Genomic DNA, 24,045 nt, shown 5'->3' with positions numbered 1-24,045 from the left:
TATTTATGTTGTCGGCGCTCCTGACAAAACTCTGTCTTCCCAAGCTAGAAACAATCAACATCTAACTACGAACAAAAGATAAGTCTCGTGTAAACAAGACGTAACAGGTTCGTAACAATCGAACCAGATAACAACCCCCACCTACGCACGCAATGGCAATTGCAACAAGAAAACTCCGCAGCAGCAGAACAACGTCTATCAGAGCACCCGTGCTCAGCACATCCCACGACAACCTCATATCCGTTGATCAACTCACGATCTACACAGACCAACCTGTGCCATAAGCGCATCTTCATAGGTCGCCGACCTTCGGCGTTGTGGAAAAGAAGAGTGGGGTAGGTCTCATGCATAACCCTTAGCATGAGCAGTGTCAGGATAGCTATTCATGACAGATACCGAGTTCCGAGTGTGGTCGTTCAGGGATAGGCAGTGGTCGTAAGAGTCCCTTCTTTCTTTCTCGCCATACTTTGGATCGTCCACACACGTCACAATTGGCGCAGAATTGGCGCACCTCTCTTGAAATGCCAGGCCAAAAGAATTCCCGGGACAGAATCGCAAGCGTGCCGTCTCGACCTGGGTGTCCTGTGACATGTGAGTCGTGTGTTTTCTGGATCAGCGCAGTTCGCAATGGTTCCCAGTCAGGCACGAACAGTTTGTGCCGATATACTAGAGCGCCGCGCTCGTCGAACTCGCATTCCGCTATAGAGATCGTGACTTTTCTCGAGATGGTAGGAGGAAAACTTCGTTCGCCACTGGCCAACGCTTGGTACATGAGTGCAATATCCGAATCCTTCGTCTTAGCTGTATCCCATAGTTCCTGCAGGTGGAGTTGCGCGAAAAGCTGCGCACCGTTAGGGATCCGGTCCGCGGGTTGGGTAACGTGGGCCGGGGTCATCATTACTGCTGCATCTGGTGACACCCAATGGTCCTTGACAAGTCTCATGATCCGAGATTTTAACCTGTCGTCGTCTTCGCCTTGAGGAATGTCTTGTTCTCGTCTGCTCAGGGCGTCGGGTTTACCACTTTTGCTTCCTGATCGGAACTCAAGCTGGAAGTCGTATTCTGAAAGCTTCTGGGACCACCGAACCTGCCGCTCTGAAAGTTTCCGTGTCGTCATAAAGTATTGCAGGTTCTTGTGGTCGGTCAATATTTTGAAGGGGGCGCCAAGACTCTTCAATTCGCCCCTCCACTCTTCCAAGCACTTCACAACTGCCAGGAGCTCTTTGTCGTGAATCTCATAGTTGACCTCGGCAGGGGACAGCTTCTTGGAAAAGAATGCTACTGGGCGCAGTTCGCCTTCGTCGTCCACTTGGGATAGAGTTCCTCCCAGGGCCCATCCAGAACAGTCGCATTCCACGATCGTCTTCCTGTCTTCGTCCCACATCGCCAGAACCGGGGCGGTAATAAAAAGGTTCTTCAGCGTCTCGAAAGCTCGTTCTTCGACTGGGCCCCAGGTCCATGCGGTGCCTTTCTTCGTTAGCCTGACTAGTGGAGCCGCCACGTCGCTGAAGGAATCGATAAACTGGCGGTAAAAATTTGCGAATCCTATAAAACTTCGAACGCCCTTGACATTGGTGGGTGGCGTCCATTCTCGTATGGCAGCGACCTTTGCTGGGTCGACTTTGACACCTTTGCCTGCTTGGATGATGAAACCTAGGTACTTTGTTTCAAAAACTGCGAATTCGCACTTGTCGATGTCTAAACGGAGACCTGCATTTCCCAATTTCTTGATGACGAGGTTAACTTTTTCCATGTGGTCTGCGTAGGTGCCGTCGGTGTAAATCAGGACGTCGTCAATATACGCGGAGCAGAAGTCGTCCAAATATTCTTGCAGGGTTGAATTGATATACCGTTGAAAGGTTGCAGGGGCTCCGGTGAGTCCAAAAGGCGTCACCAGCCATTCAAAAAGTCCAAAACGTGTGCGGAAGGCCGTTTTCCATTCATCTCCCTCTTTTATGCGAATCTTGTGGAAAGCGGCACGAACATCGACCTTTGTGAAGTACTTCGCCTTAGACAACGCTCGTAGTGTCTCACTGATCAAAGGAAGCGGGTATCGGTCTTTTTCAGTAATGGCGTTAATGCCGCGGTAGTCAACGCAAAAGCGCAACCCTCCTCCAGGCTTACGTACGAAAAGAACAGGCGCGCCGCCGGGAGAGCTGCTGGCTCGAATCCAATTCCTGTCCAGATGGTCCGAGAGGGTTTTCCGTAAGACTAACAGCTCGTCGCGGGACATGCTGTACAAGGGACCCCACGGGACTTCGTTCTCTCGCCCTTGTTTGTCTTTCGTCAGGTTGATAGCGTGGTCTATTCCGGGGCGGTTCGGGGGTTGGTCGTCCTTTTCGTCGTCTAAAAACACTTCTGCCAAGTGTTTGAGTTCGCTAGGCAGTCGTTTGTCGATCTCTTGTAGGGTAACACGAGGTTTTACTTGCAATGCCTTGTTGATGTCTTCGATGGTGGCAGCAAAAACCTCTATGTCTTCATTCTTTTTCTTGCTGCGCCGGATTTCTGCAGCAAAGACGGATGCCATCACCATGCTCGCTTTTGTGGTTGTTATATGGGCGTCGAGCCATCCTTTTTCTCTCACAACTTGGGCATCTTCTTCGCTTCCGAGGCGTATGACTCGTTCTTTCGCCAGGTAGACAACGTCATTCCTTTCCATCCAGGGTTTTCCCAAAATCATGTCGTATGCTAGGTTCGGGATGACGTACCCGAAAATTCTTTCTGTCCGGCCGTCAATATCTAGATCGCAGAACGCCATCTCTGAGATCCATCTTTTTTTTTCGTCGTTTTCGGCTAACTTGAGTTCCCGTCTTCTTATCGGGATGCGCTGGAGCCCTTTCTTTCTCACCAAAGTCTCGTTGAACGCCGATGTTACAAGGCATCCACTGTCAAATAAAGCATCACAGTAAAAGGAATTGTGACGGGTTTCACTAAGTATGAGAAAATCTCATAGTTATGACCAAATGCTGTTTATTATCTTTAACATAGGGAAGAAAAGAAAGAAAAGGAAGAAGAAAATCTAAACTAAAGATGGGGGAACTGGCTATGCTTTATAGGCATTCAGGAATCCAGTTGTGTGGGCCCCACCAGGGCAACCAGCCCTATGACCCCTGTACAATAAAAGTGGAGCAACATCCGTGCACATAAAAGTGGGTCCCGACCCTTGTGACACAAAAAGTGGGTCGCACCCTGGTCGACTAAAAGTGGGTCCACAAACCCTAACCCGAAAGTGGACCCAACTTCAAATCACACAAAAAGTGGGTCAACATGGATCAGCCCAAAGATGATCCAACATCGGGTCCACGACCCGTAACATTACCCCCCTCCTCTCGTCCGTGTGCGGGGGCCTGTCCGGGCGTCAGCTTCTGGTACGCCCACATCGTCTTCTGTTCCAAACTCGGCTTCAAACATCTCAAGCGCTTCGGTGTCCTCGAAATCAACGCGCGGTCTCCAATCTGGCTCTGCGTATCCGGCCCATTTGACAAGAACTTCTCTTCGGTGGCCTCTTCCAACGCGTCTCTGGCGGCTTCTCAGGATTCGTTCAACAAGGTACTCGGGTTCGCCGTATTCGTTTTCTTCAATTGGCGGCGGCTGCGTGTCGTCCGTTTCTTGCGACGGGAACGGGTTCTGGCTGGCGGGCTTGAGCAAATCGACGTGGAATCTCGGATGAACATTTGTCGGCACGTCCAACTCAACAACATGGGGAGAGACAATCTTCCTGACTTTGTACATCGCGTTCGTCCAGGAAAGCTTCTTTGATAGCTGCGGCGTCGAAATATTCTTGAGCTTTAGCCACACGGTGTCTCCGACTTCGAACCGAACCTGGGGGCCTCTCGATCGGTTGGCCTGATCTTCCATGTCCTGTTGTCGCGCTGCCATGGCTGCCTGCGCTAGCTCCCAACCTTCATGGAGTCTCTGGATGAACTTCTCGGCGTCTCGGTGTTCTAGCCTTCGCGGAATGGACTCTTCTGCTGTAACCTGCTCGATTGGGCTGACGTGATAACCGTGCGTCAGGAAAAACGGACTCATTCCCATCGAGGTATTCCGGTTGTTGATCGCCAACATGGCCGAGGGGAGCAAGTCTGGCCAATCATACTGCGAATAGGTGATGAACGATCGCAAGTATGTCAAAACTTCTTGATTCATCCGTTCCGTTGCGCCGTCAGTCTGTGGGTGGAAACCTGTCGACAACCGTTGTTCGATACCAGTAAGCTTGCAAAGGTGAGTCCAAAACTCGCTCGTCCAGTTAGTGCCTCGATCAGAGACCAGCGCGCGCGGGAAACCATGGTGCTTCCAATAACACTGCAGGAAACGCTCTGCACATTCTTCGGCCTTCATCGTATTCATCGCTTCTAAGGCGACACCTCCCGTTAGACGGTCAACAATCACCATCAGGTAGCGGGGATCTCCCGATTTCTTCGCGGGGAGCTCAGTCATGAAGTCTATACCCAGCTCCGAGTGGGGTCGCTGCGGGATCGGAAGCGGCAACAGTAATCCCTTCTTACGCTCGCGCCACACTTTCGACCGCCCACAAACATTGCAGTTCGCACAAAAACGTCTCACATCTCGTGATATACCTGGCCAGAAAAACTCGCGGGACAGAATGGCAAGCGTGCCGTCGCGTCCGGGGTGGCCTGTGATGTGTGAGTCGTGCGTCTTCTGAATCAGTGCCGTCCGTAGGGGTTCCCATTCTGGAATACACAACTTGTGGCGATATAACAGGGCACCTCGTTGGTCGAATTCGCACTCGGCTATGGATATCGTAATCTTCTTGGTCAGCGACGGGGGAAAACTTCGTTCGCCTGCTGCCAAAGCTTGGTACATTTCCTGCATATCCGAGTCGTGGTCCTTCGCTTGGTCCCAAAGCTCTTGGAGGTGCGGTTGCACAAACAGTCGTGATCCGTCCGGGACATTGTCGGGGCTTTCTGCGATGTCACCAGCTGCCACAGGCACCGTTGCTGTGTGGGGAATCCATTGGTCCTTGATGAGCTTCATGATCCGGGACTTCAGGCGGTCGTCATCTTCGCCTTGCGGAACATCTTGCTGTCGTCGACTGAGGGCGTCGGGCTTTCCACTCTTGCTGCCTGACCGAAACTCAAGCTTGAAATCGAACTCCGAAAGCATCTGCGACCACCGAACCTGGCGCTCCGAAAGTTTGCGAGTCGTCATGAAATACTGTAGGTTCTTGTGGTCGGACAAAATCTTGAAAGGCGCTCCCAAACTCTTGAGTTCGCCTCGCCATTCTTCAAGGCATTTTACGACTGCCAAAAGCTCCTTGTCGTGAATCTCGTAATTAACTTCGGCAGGACTCAACTTCTTGGAGAAAAACGCAACCGGACGCAACTTGCCATCATCATCAACCTGGGATAGAGTGCCTCCAAGTGCCCAACCAGAGCAGTCGCACTCCACCACCGTCGTTCGGTCTTCGTCCCACATTGCTAAAACTGGTGCCGTGATGAACAAATTCTTGAGCGTCTCGAACGCGCGCTCTTCGGCTTTGTTACGGGTCGTGGACCCGATGTTGGATCATCTTTGGGCTGATCCATGTTGACCCACTTTTTGTGTGATTTGAAGTTGGGTCCACTTTCGGGTTAGGGTTTGTGGACCCACTTTTAGTCGACCAGGGTGCGACCCACTTTTTGTGTCACAAGGGTCGGGACCCACTTTTATGTGCACGGATGTTGCTCCACTTTTATTGTACAGGGGTCATAGGGCTGGTTGCCCTGGTGGGGCGCACACAACTGGATTGTCGAACGCCTATAAAGCAGAGCCAGTTCCCCCATCTTTAGTTTAGATTTTCTTCTTCCTTTTCTTTCTTTTCTTCCCTATGTTAAAGATAATAAACAGCATTTGGTCATAACTATGAGATTCTCTCATACTTAGTGAAACCCGTCACATATTATCTTTAACATCTTCTTGAGTTTTCTCACGATCCCCTGGAGTTACGGGATCCGTTCAAGAAGTTTTATATACAGTTTTCATCCCTCTATTTGGATATGTTCCTATCCCTGTTCTACCTGTTTGTTTTTATCCTATTTGGGCAAGTGCAATCTTATGCCATGTTGAGCCCTAGGACCCCCAGTTTTCCGCCTTTCCTCCCCGCCACGTTGCCACCCCAGGTCGCCACCATGCCCCAGCAGACCGAAGTCAACCCGCAGCCTGATGTTACCACGTTCCAGTTGTTACAGTCAGTGCATCAGCTGTTATCGAGCCAACAATGTTCCCCCTCTCCCACACACAATATCTCATGGCCCCAGTGGGATGGTCAGCCCTCTTCGTTCAAGCGTTTCTTCAATCAACTGAAGCTTAGAGCCCGGATCAGCCATCGCCACCGCCTCACTCCCAGCGAAATATGTTTCGAAATCTTTATGAGTATTCCCCAAAGCCAGCAGCCACGTTTGGATCTTTGGCTCGATCAAGGGGAAGCTCACGACTGGGACTGGGAGAAGCTTTTAGAACACATCAACGACCAGTTCACCGACAAGCAAGCTGTGATGAAGGCAGGTCAGAAGTTGATGACCATGAGAATGGGAGAAGCGCAGACTTTCAACGCGTTTCTGCAAGACTACGAATATTCGCTGAGCGCCTGTGGAGGTTGGCATTGGCCCGACAGATGCAAGATCCTATTCATAGATGCGGCCCTCAACGACACATTACAGTACCACCTCACTCCGAAGAAGTTACCCGACGACGATTACAACAAGTGGGTGACGAAAGTACGGACTATAGCTGGAAGAGTTGAGTGCTTGCCGCAATACGAAGCAAGATATAGAGAAGGATCTAGCAGCACGTGGTATGTGCAACAGCCAGTCGACCAAGAGGAGTTCCCGATCCCTGAAGCCGCGGAAGAATCGACAGACGAAGAAGACACCGAAGACGGACCCGAAGTACAGGTCCGGAAAGTACAGTTTCAGCAGAAGTCAGAAGTAGCAGCGTTGATCTCCCAGTTGGAGACCGCTGCCAAGATTATAGAAAAGAAGAGCCAGCAGAAGTTTGCTGAACCCCCGAAGCCACGAGCGCCATGGAGAGCGCAATCTGATATCGAAAAGGCACGACTACGACAAGCCTGTTTCCGTTGTTTAGAGCAGGGCCATCGTTCGTTTAGGTGCCCGAAGTTTCGCCCAGCAGAATCGCCCGCAGAAGTACATGCAACGACAACCCCGGAGAACCACAGTATCGACAAGAAGGTTACCAGGAGAGAATCCCCCACGAAGGACCGGCATGAACCTATTTCGCCACGAAAGACAAAGATTACGGATGCCCCCAAACAAGCGATTTCCCAGATGCATTCGTCCCCGTTCCTGATCGAAGCTTTTATCGACAACTCCTTCTACTGTGACGCCTTGTTCGATAGCGGATGCCTAGTAACGTCAGCCTTCAACGAATCGTTGGTGAAAAAGAAAGGCTTGCAACGGATGCCGATAACGAAGCGTGAGCTACGGTTAGCCGAGAATGACGAAAAGAAGAGATGGATTTCGGAAATTGCCTTTTGTGAGCTCGACATCGACGGACGCAAAGAAACAGTCTATGGTTACGTTATCCCCAATCTAGCTTACGACATGATTTTGGGAAAGCCATGGATGGAGCGCAACGATGTCGTTTATTTGGCCAAGGAACGAGTTATTCGTCTAGGTTCCGGAGCTGACGCCCTTATGGTTCGAGAGAAAGGTTGGCTCGACGCGCATGTTCCAGGCGCAAAGGCAAACATGGTTATGGCCTCTGTTTTCGCCGCTGAGATTCGCCATAGCAAGAAAAAGAAGGAAGAGATCCAGGTTTTCGCCGCCACGATCCACGACATCAACAAGGCTCTTGAAGTTAAGCGTCGCATGACCCTAGGAGAGATTACCGAGCAGCTTCCCGAAGAACTGAAGCACCTCGGCCACGTGTTTTTAGACGATGAGAAACGAGATTTGCCGCCCAACCGCCCCGGTATCGACCACGCTATCAAGTTAACCAAGGACAACAACGGCAAAGAGAAAGAAGTCCCGTGGGGCCCGCTGTACGGTATGTCTCGAGATGAACTCTTGGTCCTGCGTAAAACACTTTCGGATCACTTGGACAAGAATTGGATCCGAGCCAGCAGTTCGCCCGGTGGTGCGCCAGTCCTGTTTGTACGAAAGCCCGGGGGTGGCCTACGATTCTGTGTCGACTACCGTGGTATCAACGCCATCACGGAGAAAGACCGCTACCCCCTGCCCCTCATTAGCGAGACGCTGCGTTCGTTAGCCAAGGCCCGTTACTTCACCAAGGTTGACGTCCGCGCTGCGTTTCACAAGATTCGTGTCAAAGAGGGCGATGAATGGAAGACGGCTTTCCGGACAAGATTTGGACTATACGAGTGGCTTGTTACGCCTTTTGGACTTACTGGAGCACCAGCGACCTTCCAAAGATACATCAACAGCACTCTGCGTGAACATTTGGACGATTTCTGTTCCGCCTACCTCGACGATGTGTTGATTTATACCGATGGTAGTCGCAAGGAGCACATGGAAAAGGTCGAGCTCGTGCTGAAGAAGTTGGGAGATGCGGGTCTGTGTTTGGACCTTAACAAGTGCGAGTTCGCAGTTACGGAAACGAAGTATTTGGGTTTCATCATTCAGGCCGGCCAAGGAGTCAAGGTTGACCCAGCGAAGGTTGCCGCTATACGAGAATGGGTTCCGCCGACCAACGTCAAAGGGGTCCGCAGTTTTATCGGATTCGCCAATTTTTATCGTCAGTTCATCGACTCGTTTAGCGAAGTGGCGGCCCCTTTGGTCAGTTTAACGAAGAAGGGTGTCCCGTGGAAATGGGGCCAAGCCGAAGAGAGCGCGTTCGAGACGCTCAAGAATTTGTTCATCACGGCACCAGTTTTAGCAATGTGGGACGAAGACCGAACGACGGTGGTGGAGTGCGACTGCTCTGGTTGGGCACTTGGAGGCACTCTATCCCAGGTTGATGATGACGGCAAGTTGCGTCCGGTTGCGTTTTTCTCCAAGAAGTTGAGTCCTGCCGAAGTTAACTACGAGATTCATGACAAGGAGCTTTTGGCAGTGGTTAAGTGCCTTGAGGAATGGCGAGGCGAACTTAAGAGTTTGGGAGCGCCTTTCAAGATTTTGTCCGACCACAAGAACCTACAGTATTTCATGACGACTCGCAAACTTTCGGAGCGCCAGGTTCGGTGGTCGCAGATGCTTTCGGAGTTCGATTTTAAGCTGGAGTTTCGGTCAGGCAGCAAGAGTGGAAAGCCCGACGCCCTCAGTCGACGACAGCAAGATGTTCCGCAAGGCGAAGATGACGACCGCCTGAAGTCTCGGATCATGAAGCTCATCAAGGACCAATGGATTCCCCACACAGCAACGGTGCCTGTGGCAGCTGGTGACATCGCAGAAAGCCCCGACAATGTCCCGGACGGATCACGACTGTTTGTGCAACCGCACCTCCAAGAGCTTTGGGACCAAGCGAAGGACCACGACTCGGATATGCAGGAAATGTACCAAGCTTTGGCAGCAGGCGAACGAAGTTTTCCCCCGTCGCTGACCAAGAAGATAACGATATCCATAGCCGAGTGCGAATTCGACCAACGTGGAGCACTGTTATATCGCCACAAGTTGTTTGTTCCAGAATGGGAACCCCTACGGACGGCACTGATTCAGAAGACGCACGACTCACACATCACAGGCCACCCCGGACGCGACGGCACGCTTGCCATTCTGTCCCGCGAGTTTTTCTGGCCAGGTATATCGCGAGATGTGAGACGTTTTTGTGCGAACTGCAATGTTTGTGGGCGGTCGAAAGTGTGGCGCGAGCGTAAGAAGGGATTACTGTTGCCGCTTCCGATCCCGCAGCGACCCCACTCGGAGCTGGGTATAGACTTCATGACTGAGCTCCCCGCGAAGAAATCGGGAGATCCCCGCTACCTGATGGTGATTGTTGACCGTCTAACGGGAGGTGTTGCCTTGGAAGCCATGAACACGATGAAGGCCGAACAATGTGCAGAGAGTTTTCTGCAGTGTTACTGGAAGCACCATGGTTTCCCGCGCGCGCTGGTCTCTGATCGAGGCACTAACTGGACGAGCGAGTTTTGGACTCATCTTTGCAAGCTTACTGGTATCGAACAACGGTTGTCGACAGGTTTCCACCCACAGACTGACGGCGCAACGGAACGGATGAATCAAGAAGTTTTGACATACTTGCGATCGTTCATCACCTATTCGCAGTATGATTGGCCAGACTTGCTCCCCTCGGCCATGTTGGCGATCAACAACCGGAATACCTCGATGGGAATGAGTCCGTTTTTCCTGACGCACGGTTATCACGTCAGCCCAATCGAGCAAGTTACAGCAGAAGAGTCCGTTCCGCGAAGGCTAGAACACCGAGACGCCGAGAAGTTCATTCAGAGACTCCACGAAGGCTGGGAGCTAGCACAGGCAGCCATGGCAGCGCGACAACAGGACATGGAAGATCAGGCCAACCGATCGAGAGGCCCCCAGGTTCGGTTCGAAGTCGGAGACACCGTGTGGCTAAAGCTCAAGAATATTTCGACGCCGCAGCTATCAAAGAAGCTTTCCTGGACGAACGCGATGTACAAAGTCAGGAAGATTGTCTCTCCCCACGTTGTTGAGTTGGACGTGCCGACAAATGTTCACCCGAGATTCCACGTCGATTTGCTCAAGCCCGCCAGCCAGAACCCGTTCCCGTCGCAAGAAACGGACGACACGCAACCGCCGCCAATTGAAGAAAACGAATACGGCGAACCCGAGTACCTTGTTGAACGAATCCTGAGAAGCCGCCAGAGACGCGTTGGAAGAGGCTACCGCAGAGAAGTTCTTGTCAAATGGGCCGGATACGCAGAGCCAGATTGGAGACCGCGCGTTGATTTCGAGGACACCGAAGCGCTTGAGATGTTTGAAGCCGAGTTTGGAACAGAAGACGATGTGGGCGTACCAGAAGCTGACGCCCGGACAGGCCCCCGCACACGGACGAGAGGAGGGGGGTAATGTTACGGGTCGTGGACCCGATGTTGGATCATCTTTGGGCTGATCCATGTTGACCCACTTTTTGTGTGATTTGAAGTTGGGTCCACTTTCGGGTTAGGGTTTGTGGACCCACTTTTAGTCGACCAGGGTGCGACCCACTTTTTGTGTCACAAGGGTCGGGACCCACTTTTATGTGCACGGATGTTGCTCCACTTTTATTGTACAGGGGTCATAGGGCTGGTTGCCCTGGTGGGGCGCACACAACTGGATTGTCGAACGCCTATAAAGCAGAGCCAGTTCCCCCATCTTTAGTTTAGATTTTCTTCTTCCTTTTCTTTCTTTTCTTCCCTATGTTAAAGATAATAAACAGCATTTGGTCATAACTATGAGATTCTCTCATACTTAGTGAAACCCGTCACAGGCTTGGCCCCATTTCCACGGGACACCCTTCTTCGTTAAACTGACCAAAGGGGCCGCCACTTCGCTAAACGAGTCGATGAACTGACGATAAAAATTGGCGAATCCGATAAAACTGCGGACCCCCTTGACGTTGGTTGGCGGAACCCACTCTCGTATAGCCGCGACCTTCGCTGGGTCAACCTTGACTCCTTGGCCGGCCTGAATGATGAAACCCAAATACTTCGTTTCCGTAACTGCGAACTCGCACTTGTTAAGGTCCAAACACAGACCCGCATCTCCCAACTTCTTCAGCACGAGCTCGACCTTTTCCATGTGCTCCTTGCGACTACCATCGGTATAAATCAGAACATCATCGAGGTAGGCGGAACAGAAATCGTCCAAATGTTCGCGCAGTGTGCTGTTGATATATCTTTGGAAGGTCGCCGGTGCTCCAGTAAGTCCAAAAGGCGTAACAAGCCACTCGTAAAGGCCAAATCTTGTCCGGAAAGCCGTCTTCCATTCATCGCCCTCTTTGACACGAATCTTGTGAAACGCAGCGCGCACGTCAACCTTGGTGAAGTAACGGGCCTTGGCTAACGAACGCAGCGTCTCGCTAATGAGGGGCAGGGGGTAGCGGTCTTTCTCCGTGATTATTACGTATAGGGCCCGAAGAAAGGATTAGGGTTCCGGGTACAGCCAACGACTCGGGACAATGATAGGTTCCTGAGGTGGACAGTCGGGCCTGTGGAGGAAGACGTCAGTTAGACAGAGTGCTAAGACGTATGGTCGGTTGAGATGAAGAGGCAACACACAACTTAGATGGCTATTCTGAGAATAGAGCGGCACAAAGAGGAAGGAGGAGGAACAATCACACACTTCAAAGAAGAAGAAAGGTTGAACTGCAAAGAAAGCAAGAACAGAATGGTATAAAGAAGAAGAAGAAGGTAAGCAAGTGCATGTGATTGTGTGACGGGTTTCACTAAGTATGAGAGAATCTCATAGTTATGACCAAATGCTGTTTATTATCTTTAACATAGGGAAGAAAAGAAAGAAAAGGAAGAAGAAAATCTAAACTAAAGATGGGGGAACTGGCTCTGCTTTATAGGCGTTCGACAATCCAGTTGTGTGCGCCCCACCAGGGCAACCAGCCCTATGACCCCTGTACAATAAAAGTGGAGCAACATCCGTGCACATAAAAGTGGGTCCCGACCCTTGTGACACAAAAAGTGGGTCGCACCCTGGTCGACTAAAAGTGGGTCCACAAACCCTAACCCGAAAGTGGACCCAACTTCAAATCACACAAAAAGTGGGTCAACATGGATCAGCCCAAAGATGATCCAACATCGGGTCCACGACCCGTAACATTACCCCCCTCCTCTCGTCCGTGTGCGGGGGCCTGTCCGGGCGTCAGCTTCTGGTACGCCCACATCGTCTTCTGTTCCAAACTCGGCTTCAAACATCTCAAGCGCTTCGGTGTCCTCGAAATCAACGCGCGGTCTCCAATCTGGCTCTGCGTATCCGGCCCATTTGACAAGAACTTCTCTGCGGTAGCCTCTTCCAACGCGTCTCTGGCGGCTTCTCAGGATTCGTTCAACAAGGTACTCGGGTTCGCCGTATTCGTTTTCTTCAATTGGCGGCGGTTGCGTGTCGTCCGTTTCTTGCGACGGGAACGGGTTCTGGCTGGCGGGCTTGAGCAAATCGACGTGGAATCTCGGGTGAACATTTGTCGGCACGTCCAACTCAACAACGTGGGGAGAGACAATCTTCCTGACTTTGTACATCGCGTTCGTCCAGGAAAGCTTCTTTGATAGCTGCGGCGTCGAAATATTCTTGAGCTTTAGCCACACGGTGTCTCCGACTTCGAACCGAACCTGGGGGCCTCTCGATCGGTTGGCCTGATCTTCCATGTCCTGTTGTCGCGCTGCCATGGCTGCCTGTGCTAGCTCCCAGCCTTCGTGGAGTCTCTGAATGAACTTCTCGGCGTCTCGGTGTTCTAGCCTTCGCGGAACGGACTCTTCTGCTGTAACTTGCTCGATTGGGCTGACGTGATAACCGTGCGTCAGGAAAAACGGACTCATTCCCATCGAGGTATTCCGGTTGTTGATCGCCAACATGGCCGAGGGGAGCAAGTCTGGCCAATCATACTGCGAATAGGTGATGAACGATCGCAAGTATGTCAAAACTTCTTGATTCATCCGTTCCGTTGCGCCGTCAGTCTGTGGGTGGAAACCTGTCGACAACCGTTGTTCGATACCAGTAAGCTTGCAAAGATGAGTCCAAAACTCGCTCGTCCAGTTAGTGCCTCGATCAGAGACCAGCGCGCGCGGGAAACCATGGTGCTTCCAGTAACACTGCAGAAAACTCTCTGCACATTGTTCGGCCTTCATCGTGTTCATGGCTTCCAAGGCAACACCTCCCGTTAGACGGTCAACAATCACCATCAGGTAGCGGGGATCTCCCGATTTCTTCGCGGGGAGCTCAGTCATGAAGTCTATACCCAGCTCCGAGTGGGGTCGCTGCGGGATCGGAAGCGGCAACAGTAATCCCTTCTTACGCTCGCGCCACACTTTCGACCGCCCACAAACATTGCAGTTCGCACAAAAACGTCTCACATCTCGCGATATACCTGGCCAGAAAAACTCGCGGGACAGAATGGCAAGCGTGCCGTCGCGTCCGGGGTGGCCTGTGATGTGTGAGTCGTGCGTCTTCTGAATCAGTGCCGTCCGTAGGGGTTCCCATTCTGGAACAAACAACTTGTGGCGATATAACAGTGCTCCACGTTGGTCGAATTCGCACTCGGCTATGGATATCGTTATCTTCTTGGTCAGCGACGGGGGAAAACTTCGTTCGCCTGCTGCCAAAGCTTGGTACATTTCCTGCATATCCGAGTCGTGGTCCTTCGCTTGGTCCCAAAGCTCTTGGAGGTGCGGTTGCACAAACAGTCGTGATCCGTCCGGGACATTGTCGGGGCTTTCTGCGATGTCACCAGCTGCCACAGGCACCGTTGCTGTGTGGGGAATCCATTGGTCCTTGATGAGCTTCATGATCCGAGACTTCAGGCGGTCGTCATCTTCGCCTTGCGGAACATCTTGCTGTCGTCGACTGAGGGCGTCGGGCTTTCCACTCTTGCTGCCTGACCGAAACTCCAGCTTAAAATCGAACTCCGAAAGCATCTGCGACCACCGAACCTGGCGCTCCGAAAGTTTGCGAGTCGTCATGAAATACTGTAGGTTCTTGTGGTCGGACAAAATCTTGAAAGGCGCTCCCAAACTCTTAAGTTCGCCTCGCCATTCCTCAAGGCACTTAACCACTGCCAAAAGCTCCTTGTCATGAATCTCGTAGTTAACTTCGGCAGGACTCAACTTCTTGGAGAAAAACGCAACCGGACGCAACTTGCCGTCATCATCAACCTGGGATAGAGTGCCTCCAAGTGCCCAACCAGAGCAGTCGCACTCCACCACCGTCGTTCGGTCTTCGTCCCACATTGCTAAAACTGGTGCCGTGATGAACAAATTCTTGAGCGTCTCGAACGCGCTCTCTTCGGCTTGGCCCCATTTCCACGGGACACCCTTCTTCGTTAAACTGACCAAAGGGGCCGCCACTTCGCTAAACGAGTCGATGAACTGACGATAAAAATTGGCGAATCCGATAAAACTGCGGACCCCTTTGACGTTGGTCGGCGGAACCCATTCTCGTATAGCGGCAACCTTCGCTGGGTCAACCTTGACTCCTTGGCCGGCCTGAATGATGAAACCCAAATACTTCGTTTCCGTAACTGCGAACTCGCACTTGTTAAGGTCCAAACACAGACCCGCATCTCCCAACTTCTTCAGCACGAGCTCGACCTTTTCCATGTGCTCCTTGCGACTACCATCGGTATAAATCAACACATCGTCGAGGTAGGCGGAACAGAAATCGTCCAAATGTTCACGCAGAGTGCTGTTGATGTATCTTTGGAAGGTCGCTGGTGCTCCAGTAAGTCCAAAAGGCGTAACAAGCCACTCGTATAGTCCAAATCTTGTCCGGAAAGCCGTCTTCCATTCATCGCCCTCTTTGACACGAATCTTGTGAAACGCAGCGCGGACGTCAACCTTGGTGAAGTAACGGGCCTTGGCTAACGAACGCAGCGTCTCGCTAATGAGGGGCAGGGGGTAGCGGTCTTTCTCCGTGATGGCGTTGATACCACGGTAGTCGACACAGAATCGTAGGCCACCCCCGGGCTTTCGTACAAACAGGACTGGCGCACCACCGGGCGAACTGCTGGCTCGGATCCAATTCTTGTCCAAGTGATCCGAAAGTGTTTTACGCAGGACCAAGAGTTCATCTCGAGACATACCGTACAGCGGGCCCCACGGGACTTCTTTCTCTTTGCCGTTGTTGTCCTTGGTTAACTTGATAGCGTGGTCGATACCGGGGCGGTTGGGCGGCAAATCTCGTTTCTCATCGTCTAAAAACACGTGGCCGAGGTGCTTCAGTTCTTCGGGAAGCTGCTCGGTAATCTCTCCTAGGGTCATGCGACGCTTAACTTCAAGAGCCTTGTTGATGTCGTGGATCGTGGCGGCGAAAACCTGGATCTCTTCCTTCTTTTTCTTGCTATGGCGAATCTCAGCGGCGAAAACAGAGGCCATAACCATGTTTGCCTTTGCGCCTGGAACATGCGCGTCGAGCCAACCTTTCTCTCGAACCATAAGGGCGTCAGCTCCGGAACCTAGACGAATAACTCGTTCCTTGGCCAAATAAACGACATCGTTGCGCTCCATCCATGGCTTTCCCAAAATCATGTCGTAAGCTAGATTGGGGATAACGTAACCATAGACTGTTTCTTTGCGTCCGTCGATGTCGAGCTCACAAAAGGCAATTTCCGAAATCCATCTCTTCTTTTCGTCATTCTCGGCTAACCGTAGCTCACGCTTCGTTATCGGCATCCGTTGCAAGCCTTTCTTTTTCACCAACGATTCGTTGAAGGCTGACGTTACTAGGCATCCGCTATCGAACAAGGCGTCACAGTAGAAGGAGTTGTCGATAAAAGCTTCGATCAGGAACGGGGACGAATGCATCTGGGAAATCGCTTGTTTGGGGGCATCCGTAATCTTTGTCTTTCGTGGCGAAATAGGTTCATGCCGGTCCTTCGTGGGGGATTCTCTCCTGGTAACCTTCTTGTCGATACTGTGGTTCTCCGGGGTTGTCGTTGCATGTACTTCTGCGGGCGATTCTGCTGGGCGAAACTTCGGGCACCTAAACGAACGATGGCCCTGCTCTAAACAACGGAAACAGGCTTGTCGTAGTCGTGCCTTTTCGATATCAGATTGCGCTCTCCATGGCGCTCGTGGCTTCGGGGGTTCAGCAAACTTCTGCTGGCTCTTCTTTTCTATAATCTTGGCAGCGGTCTCCAACTGGGAGATCAACGCTGCTACTTCTGACTTCTGCTGAAACTGTACTTTCCGGACCTGTACTTCGGGTCCGTCTTCGGTGTCTTCTTCGTCTGTCGATTCTTCCGCGGCTTCAGGGATCGGGAACTCCTCTTGGTCGACTGGCTGTTGCACATACCACGTGCTGCTAGATCCTTCTCTATATCTTGCTTCGTATTGCGGCAAGCACTCAACTCTTCCAGCTATAGTCCGTACTTTCGTCACCCACTTGTTGTAATCGTCGTCGGGTAACTTCTTCGGAGTGAGGTGGTACTGTAATGTGTCGTTGAGGGCCGCATCTATGAATAGGATCTTGCATCTGTCGGGCCAATGCCAACCTCCACAGGCGCTCAGCGAATATTCGTAGTCTTGCAGAAACGCGTTGAAAGTCTGCGCTTCTCCCATTCTCATGGTCATCAACTTCTGACCTGCCTTCATCACAGCTTGCTTGTCGGTGAACTGGTCGTTGATGTGTTCTAAAAGCTTCTCCCAGTCCCAGTCGTGAGCTTCCCCTTGATCGAGCCAAAGATCCAAACGTGGCTGCTGGCTTTGGGGAATACTCATAAAGATTTCGAAACATATTTCGCTGGGAGTGAGGCGGTGGCGATGGCTGATCCGGGCTCTAAGCTTCAGTTGATTGAAGAAACGCTTGAACGAAGAGGGCTGACCATCCCACTGGGGCCATGAGATATTGTGTGTGGGAGAGGGGGAACATTGTTGGCTCGATAACAGCTGATGCACTGACTGTAACAACTGGAACGTGGTAACATCAGGCTGCGGGTTGACTTCGGTCTGCTGGGGCATGGTGGCGACCTGGGGTGGCAACGTGGCGGGGAGGAAAGGCGGAAAACTGGGGGTCCTAGGGCTCAACATGGCATAAGATTGCACTTGCCCAAATAGGATAAAAACAAACAGGTAGAACAGGGATAGGAACATATCCAAATAGAGGGATGAAAACTGTATATAAAACTTCTTGAACGGATCCCGTAACTCCAGGGGATCGTGAGAAAACTCAAGAAGATGTTAAAGATAATATGTGACGGGTTTCACTAAGTATGAGAGAATCTCATAGTTATGACCAAATGCTGTTTATTATCTTTAACATAGGGAAGAAAAGAAAGAAAAGGAAGAAGAAAATCTAAACTAAAGATGGGGGAACTGGCTCTGCTTTATAGGCGTTCGACAATCCAGTTGTGTGCGCCCCACCAGGGCAACCAGCCCTATGACCCCTGTACAATAAAAGTGGAGCAACATCCGTGCACATAAAAGTGGGTCCCGACCCTTGTGACACAAAAAGTGGGTCGCACCCTGGTCGACTAAAAGTGGGTCCACAAACCCTAACCCGAAAGTGGACCCAACTTCAAATCACACAAAAAGTGGGTCAACATGGATCAGCCCAAAGATGATCCAACATCGGGTCCACGACCCGTAACAGATTGTTAAGCTTGGAGAACAAGAGTAAACCTGATCAACTCAGGGCAGGAGACGACGATATTTATGTTGTCGGCGCTCCTGACAAAACTCTGTCTTCCCAAGCTAGAAACAATCAACATCTAACTACGAACAAAAGATAAGTCTCGTGTAAACAAGACGTAACAGGTTCGTAACAATCGAACCAGATAACAACCCCCACCTAAGCACGCAATGGCAATTGCAACAAGAAAACTCCGCAGCAGCAGAACAACGTCTATCAGAGCACCCGTGCTCAGCACATCCCACGACAACCTCATATCCGTTGATCAACTCACGATCTACACAGACCAACCTGTGCCATAAGCGCATCTTCATAGGTCGCCGACCTTCGGCGTTGTGGAAAAGAAGAGTGGGGTAGGTCTCATGCATAACCCTTAGCATGAGCAGTGTCAGGATAGCTATTCATGACAGTAGCCCCCCTTTTTATGACTGATTTCCACAGCAGTACTAAGATCGTCTGGCGTTAGGCATCCTCTTGTAGAATTCTGCAACCTTCTCAGGTGCATTGGCTAAATGGTCCAGAGGTTCCCAGGAGGGTCCATCATGTTCATAGCCCTCCCAAACTACTTGATATTGCAGAGGGCCACGCGAAGACACGCCTATAATTTCCTTGACCACAAATTCTTCCTCGCCATCTACTATGACGGGAGGAGGAGGAGGGTTTTTCTGGCCAGGAAGAGGATCCGACGCACATGGTTCCAGCAGACAAACGTGGAAGACGGGATGAACCTTCATAGTGGCAGGGAGTGCCAACTCGTAGGCATGCGAAGACACCTTCCGTAGAATCTTAAATGGGCCAAGCTTCTTGAAGTCCAACTTCTTTGAAGGACGAGTAGTTCGAATATTTCTACTCAAAAGCCACACTAAGTCCCCTTCTCGAAGGAGAGGGGCGGAAGATTTGTGTCGATTCGCGTACTCGGTCATCCGCTCACGGCTCCACGTAATTTCAGTCTTTAAAAACTGACAAATGTTGTCAAGCTCTTTAACAAAGTTCCGCAACGGGCCTTTTTCCACAGAGACTGGGAGCGACTCACGCCCACTTCTGGGGTGAAACCCGTGGTTCGCAAAGAAGGGCGTCAGCATAGTAGAACTGGACTCGGAGTCATTGTAAGAGAACTCCGCCAAGGGCAAAAGATCAGCCCAATTGTCCTGTCTATAGTTGGTGTAACCCCGCAGGTATTGCTCCAAAATAGAGTTCACACGCTCAGTCTGACCATCGGTCTGAGGGTGGAACGCAGTACTCAGATTTTGCTTTATGCCCAACAGTTTGGCTAAAGCCTTGGAAAAAGCCGACGTAAACAGACTACCCCTGTCGGACACAATGTCCAATGGCAGACCGTGGAGCCTATACACTGCTGACAAATAGAGCTTAGCAAAACCTGCAGCATCCAGCGAGGAATCGCAAGGTATAAAGTGAGCCATTTTGCTAAGCCTATCGACGACAACGAGAATCATGTCAAAAGAATTGGAGACCGGCAAGCCGGTGATAAAATCAAGGGACACAGATGTCCACCGAGCTTGCGGAATGGTCAGAGGTTTCAGTAGACCGTAGGGACTATGTCGCGCGGACTTGATCCGTTGGCAGACCTCACAATTTCGGATGTACCGGATGACATCACGACGCATCCCGGGCCACCAGTATTCCCGAACAAGAAGTTCAAAAGTGTTCTTTTGTCCAGGGTGTCCGCTAGGCATAATATCATGACAATTCTTCAATGCACGAACTCGTAGATCCTCGTTCGGCAAATATAGAAGGTCGTTGACAAACAAAAGACCGTCATTGTCAAGCCTGCAGACACTGAGGTCCACATCTGGAGGTTTGGTCGACTGGCCTCGAAGAGCAGAAATAACATCAAGAGCCCACTTGTCCGTGGATAGCGCGATTTTTACCTCGTCTACCAAAGACATGGTACCAATAAAATTTTCAGGGGGAATAATAGGAGCACACAGCTCTTTATCCTCCTCAGAAGAAGAAGAAACGAGGTCTTCGTAGCGTCTGGTCAGGGCATCAGCTCTAGAATTCAAGGAGCCAGGCCTATAAGTGATGACATAACGGTACTCGCTCAGTTCCATAGCCCACCTCGCTTGCCGTCTGTTCATGGCCGGAATTTGCTTAAGAACGGCTAAATTCCGATGGTCCGTCAATACCAGAACAGGTTTTTCCAGACTTTCAACCATGAATCGCCACGACTTTAGAGACTCCACAATGGCTAACAACTCCTTGTCACCTACGCCGTAGTTACACTGGGCAGGATTCATTTTTTGAGAGAAATAGGCCACGGGGTGTAGTAGAAGCCCCTTGTCAGTCGGGTGGTATTGAGACATGACGGCAGATATTACACGGTCAGACGCGTCTGTTTCAATAACAGTGTCCAACAGGTAATCAAAGTGCTTGAGGATAGGTTCAGAGCAGAAAAGGTCCTTCAGGGTGTGAAATGCTGCCTCACATTCAGAGGACCAGACAAAAGATTGCGTCTTTTTAGTCAACTCGAAGAGAGGTGTGCAGATTCTAGAGAAGTCACGGATGAACCTCCTATAGAAATTGGCAAAACCCAAAAAGGACTGGACTCCCTTAACAGTTCGGGGAGCCTCCCACTCACGGACAGCCGCAACTTTAGCGGGGTCCATCTTCAGAGCATCGGCTGAAATAACAAAGCCAACAAAGGTAGTTTCAGTCTTGTCGAATTCGCATTTTTCACCCTTGACAAACAGACTGGCCTGCGCTAATTTTAGCAGGACTTTGCGCACATGAACATCATGTTCCTCTTGGTTCAGAGAGAACACCAGGATATCATCCAAGTAACAGACACAGAATATGTCCAAATACTCCGACAAGACCTCGCTGACATATTTCTGACACGTGGCAGGAGCATTGGTGAGCCCAAACGGCATCACATTGTACTCAAAAATGCCATATCGAGTTCTGAAAGCTGTCTTGTATTCATCACCTTTCTTGATGCGAATCAAGTGGTACGCAGCTCTCAGATCCAGCTTTGTAAAAATGTTTCCCGTAGCCGCCGTGCGCAGTGATTCATTGATCCGAGGCAGAGGAGTTACGTCTTTGATGGTGATATCATTGACGGCTCGGAAATCAACACAGAATCGTAAACTGCCTGGCTTCCTAGCAAAAAGAATCGGGGAAGCCAGCGGCGAAGAGGAAGAGGAAATAAAGCCTTTAGCAAGCATGCCATCTAGATATTTTTTGACAGCCTGTAACTCGAGTGGAGTCATATCGTACAGCGGGGCCTTGGGGTATTTCGCATCGGGAACGAAGTTAATCGCATGATCAATGTCCCGGTGAGGTGGTAGTTGATCAGCACCTTCTCGAGAGAACAGAGGAAGTAGGTCATGGTATTTCTTCGGGATGCGTTCAAGGAGCCGTGCATGCTCTTGTTCCGGAGTTAGGTCCTCCTGATTGAGATAATCCAGGACTTCCTGAGCGGTGACACGATAAATCTGTAGTTTCTCAGCTTTGGCAAAGCGATGCAAAGCCTGAGACGACACCGTCACACAGGAACAAGACACAGCTGACGATTGTGCAATAAAAGAAGGAAGGGGTGAAGTGGCTGAAGCAGGAGCAGATCCCTCAATCTGACTGCCAGCGGTAGAAGCAATATTTTTGTCGTTTTTTGTATAAGAAAAATCAAACGAAGCGCCAGAATCAGTAGAAGCAGTCGAAACAGAAGAAGAAGAAGAAGAAGAATCAGAAGCTGCCACAGCATTGCCATCGGCGGTAGAAGTAACCGATATCTTGAGCGTATTGGAAGGCCAAGAAATTTCCGGGTTATGGGCGTCGAGCCAGCATTTCCCCAGGATGATGTGGTAGCCCCCAAGCTTCGTGATTTGAAAAACCAAAGTTTCTGAATAATTAGGAAAAGAGAGGGACAAAGGAACTTGGTGGGTCACTTTACCCGCAGCAGTTTCACTACCATCAACAACATGGAGCGACTCGGCTCTGGCCTTGAGAACAGTAGGAATCTGATGCCTTGCTATAAATTCAGAATCCACAAAACAAGTTGTTGATCCCGAATCCACCATAGCGTAGGCCTCAATGGAATTATTCACTGTCACAGGAATAACCAGAGGGGGAGAGTTACCATAATCGATAGCATTATCAAGAGAACAAGTGCTGATTCTCAAGAGACCCTCATCAGCAGCGTCAGGGCTAGCCAGGACCAGAGGGGAATGGGTCGGTAGCCCTTCTAGTTTTTTGACGCATCAGGCGCAGGGGCCGTCGAGGGAGCCCGGGTAGAAGTGGAGGGAGAAGGGACAGTAGCTGCGCGAAGAGCAAGGTTGTTTTTGGGGCAAGCCTTTAGCATGTGGTCCTTTGCGCCACACTTCCAACAAACACCCTTTGCCATTTTGCCGTCAGCAGTCTTACGGAAGGGTAGACCGTTGGCATCGGGACCTGCAGAGGTACCCTTAGCTGGCTTGGTGTTGGGGACAGCTTTTTGGGCGCCAGCATTTCTCGAACGAGAATCTTGCTGAAAGGGGACCACACCAGGAGGCGGTTGGATTTTCCCGTTGTTTCCCCGGGTTCGGTTGTTGATCGTATTGTCCAGCGTGTTGCAGAAATTAGCGAACTGATCAAGCGTTCCCTTAGGGGCAGGATAGGTGTTCCAAGCCAGAGCGTCCTGTATGTGGGGCTTGAGGCCTCGCTGAAATAGTGCAATGGTGAAATCAGCGTCGGCCCAACCGAGTTTCTTCAACAGCGTTGTAAAAGCAGAGTGATAGGCAGTACAAGTACCTGTCTGCTTTAAGTCGAAGATCTGCTGGGTCGCAGTCATGCGCCAGTCAGGGTCATCGAAAGCCTCAGCTAACGATTTCATAAAATCGTCGTACGTTTCAAAGTTCATGTGTCCAGTGGCCGGGTCCATCCGAGGCATGGCCCAATCCAGAGCGCCATCTCTAAGGTAGGAGAAGGCAGTCATCAGCTTGCGCTGCTCCGTGCGGTGGTGCTTGGGTGCAGCAGCAAATTTGACCGCAAGTTGCCTCTGGAACGCCTGGAAGCCTTGCTGATTGCCATCATAGGGCACGACATCAAGATGCTTGTCGGCCTCTTTCAACGGATCGGCATCCTCTTCCCGTTTGACTCGGGGAAGAGACTCAAGGGAGTTGAAGCGGGCTTCAGCGCCAGCCTGGAACGCAGCCCAGTAAACCTGAGCCGCATCAGGAACAGAGCCAACGGGGATGGGCGGGGCACCATCGTCGGTGCGCAGACCAGACATGTAAGCCGCCACAATAGCCATTTTGATCTCAGCACTGAACTCCCTAGGAAGGGCACCGAGATGCCAGTTCTCAGGAGTTCGGTCAGGAATCGACAGGAGGAACGTATTGAGATGCTCGATCATTTCGCGAGTGAGGGCCATTGCGAGTTGAAACGTAATAGAGAGGGAAAAATAAATGAGGAGAGAAAAAAGTGCCAAAGAGAGCCAAAGTTGTAATAGCGTCGGGTCTTCAAATGAAGCTTAACAAAATATTACGTATAGGGCCCGAAGAAAGGATTAGGGTTCCGGGTACAGCCAACGACTCGGGACAATGATAGGTTCCTGAGGTGGACAGTCGGGCCTGTGGAGGAAGACGTCAGTTAGACAGAGTGCTAAGACGTATGGTCGGTTGAGATGAAGAGGCAACACACAACTTAGATGGCTATTCTGAGAATAGAGCGGCACAAAGAGGAAGGAGGAGGAACAATCACACACTTCAAAGAAGAAGAAAGGTTGAACTGCAAAGAAAGCAAGAACAGAATGGTATAAAGAAGAAGAAGAAGGTAAGCAAGTGCATGTGATTGTTAAGCTTGGAGAACAAGA

At 51.0% G+C, this 24,045-nt stretch overlaps 6 protein-coding genes across 6 annotated transcripts; 1 reads left to right on the top strand and 5 right to left on the bottom strand.

Annotated features, from left to right (window-relative positions):
* Nucleotides 1–379: 379 nt before the first annotated feature.
* On the bottom strand, nt 380–2,533 carry BROUX77_007616 (uncharacterized protein; the record flags this gene model as incomplete). Its single annotated transcript, XM_073752731.1, has 1 exon — nt 380–2,533. The coding sequence occupies one exon, from the start codon at nt 2,531–2,533 to the stop codon at nt 380–382; it is 2,154 nt and encodes a 717-aa protein (XP_073601909.1).
* A 782-nt stretch (nt 2,534–3,315) lies between these two features.
* On the bottom strand, nt 3,316–5,436 carry BROUX77_007615 (uncharacterized protein; the record flags this gene model as incomplete). The annotated part of the gene is made up of 1 exon (XM_073752729.1): nt 3,316–5,436. One exon carries the CDS (start codon nt 5,434–5,436, stop codon nt 3,316–3,318), a length of 2,121 nt encoding a protein of 706 aa, XP_073601908.1.
* Nucleotides 5,437–6,128: 692 nt separating this feature from the next.
* BROUX77_007614 (uncharacterized protein) lies at nt 6,129–10,976 on the top strand (the record flags this gene model as incomplete). Its single annotated transcript, XM_073752728.1, has 1 exon — nt 6,129–10,976. One exon carries the CDS (start codon nt 6,129–6,131, stop codon nt 10,974–10,976), a length of 4,848 nt encoding a protein of 1,615 aa, XP_073601907.1.
* Nucleotides 10,977–11,357: 381 nt separating this feature from the next.
* On the bottom strand, nt 11,358–17,566 carry BROUX77_007613 (uncharacterized protein; the record flags this gene model as incomplete). Its single annotated transcript, XM_073752727.1, has 3 exons — nt 11,358–11,967; nt 12,723–17,348; nt 17,508–17,566. The coding sequence occupies 3 exons, from the start codon at nt 17,564–17,566 to the stop codon at nt 11,358–11,360; spliced, it is 5,295 nt and encodes a 1,764-aa protein (XP_073601906.1).
* Nucleotides 17,567–18,682: 1,116 nt separating this feature from the next.
* BROUX77_007612 (uncharacterized protein) lies at nt 18,683–21,421 on the bottom strand (the record flags this gene model as incomplete). The annotated part of the gene is made up of 1 exon (XM_073752726.1): nt 18,683–21,421. The coding sequence occupies one exon, from the start codon at nt 21,419–21,421 to the stop codon at nt 18,683–18,685; it is 2,739 nt and encodes a 912-aa protein (XP_073601905.1).
* Nucleotides 21,422–22,437: 1,016 nt separating this feature from the next.
* BROUX77_007611 (uncharacterized protein) lies at nt 22,438–23,604 on the bottom strand (the record flags this gene model as incomplete). The annotated part of the gene is made up of 1 exon (XM_073752725.1): nt 22,438–23,604. The coding sequence occupies one exon, from the start codon at nt 23,602–23,604 to the stop codon at nt 22,438–22,440; it is 1,167 nt and encodes a 388-aa protein (XP_073601904.1).
* Nucleotides 23,605–24,045: the final 441 nt, after the last annotated feature.

The sequence above is a fragment of the Berkeleyomyces rouxiae genome, assembly GCF_048999995.1.
Source record: "Berkeleyomyces rouxiae strain 22BRR77 chromosome Unknown BrBRR77_ptg000012l, whole genome shotgun sequence".
NCBI lineage: Eukaryota > Fungi > Ascomycota > Sordariomycetes > Microascales > Ceratocystidaceae > Berkeleyomyces > Berkeleyomyces rouxiae.
This window is presented reverse-complemented; position numbering and strand designations above follow the sequence as displayed.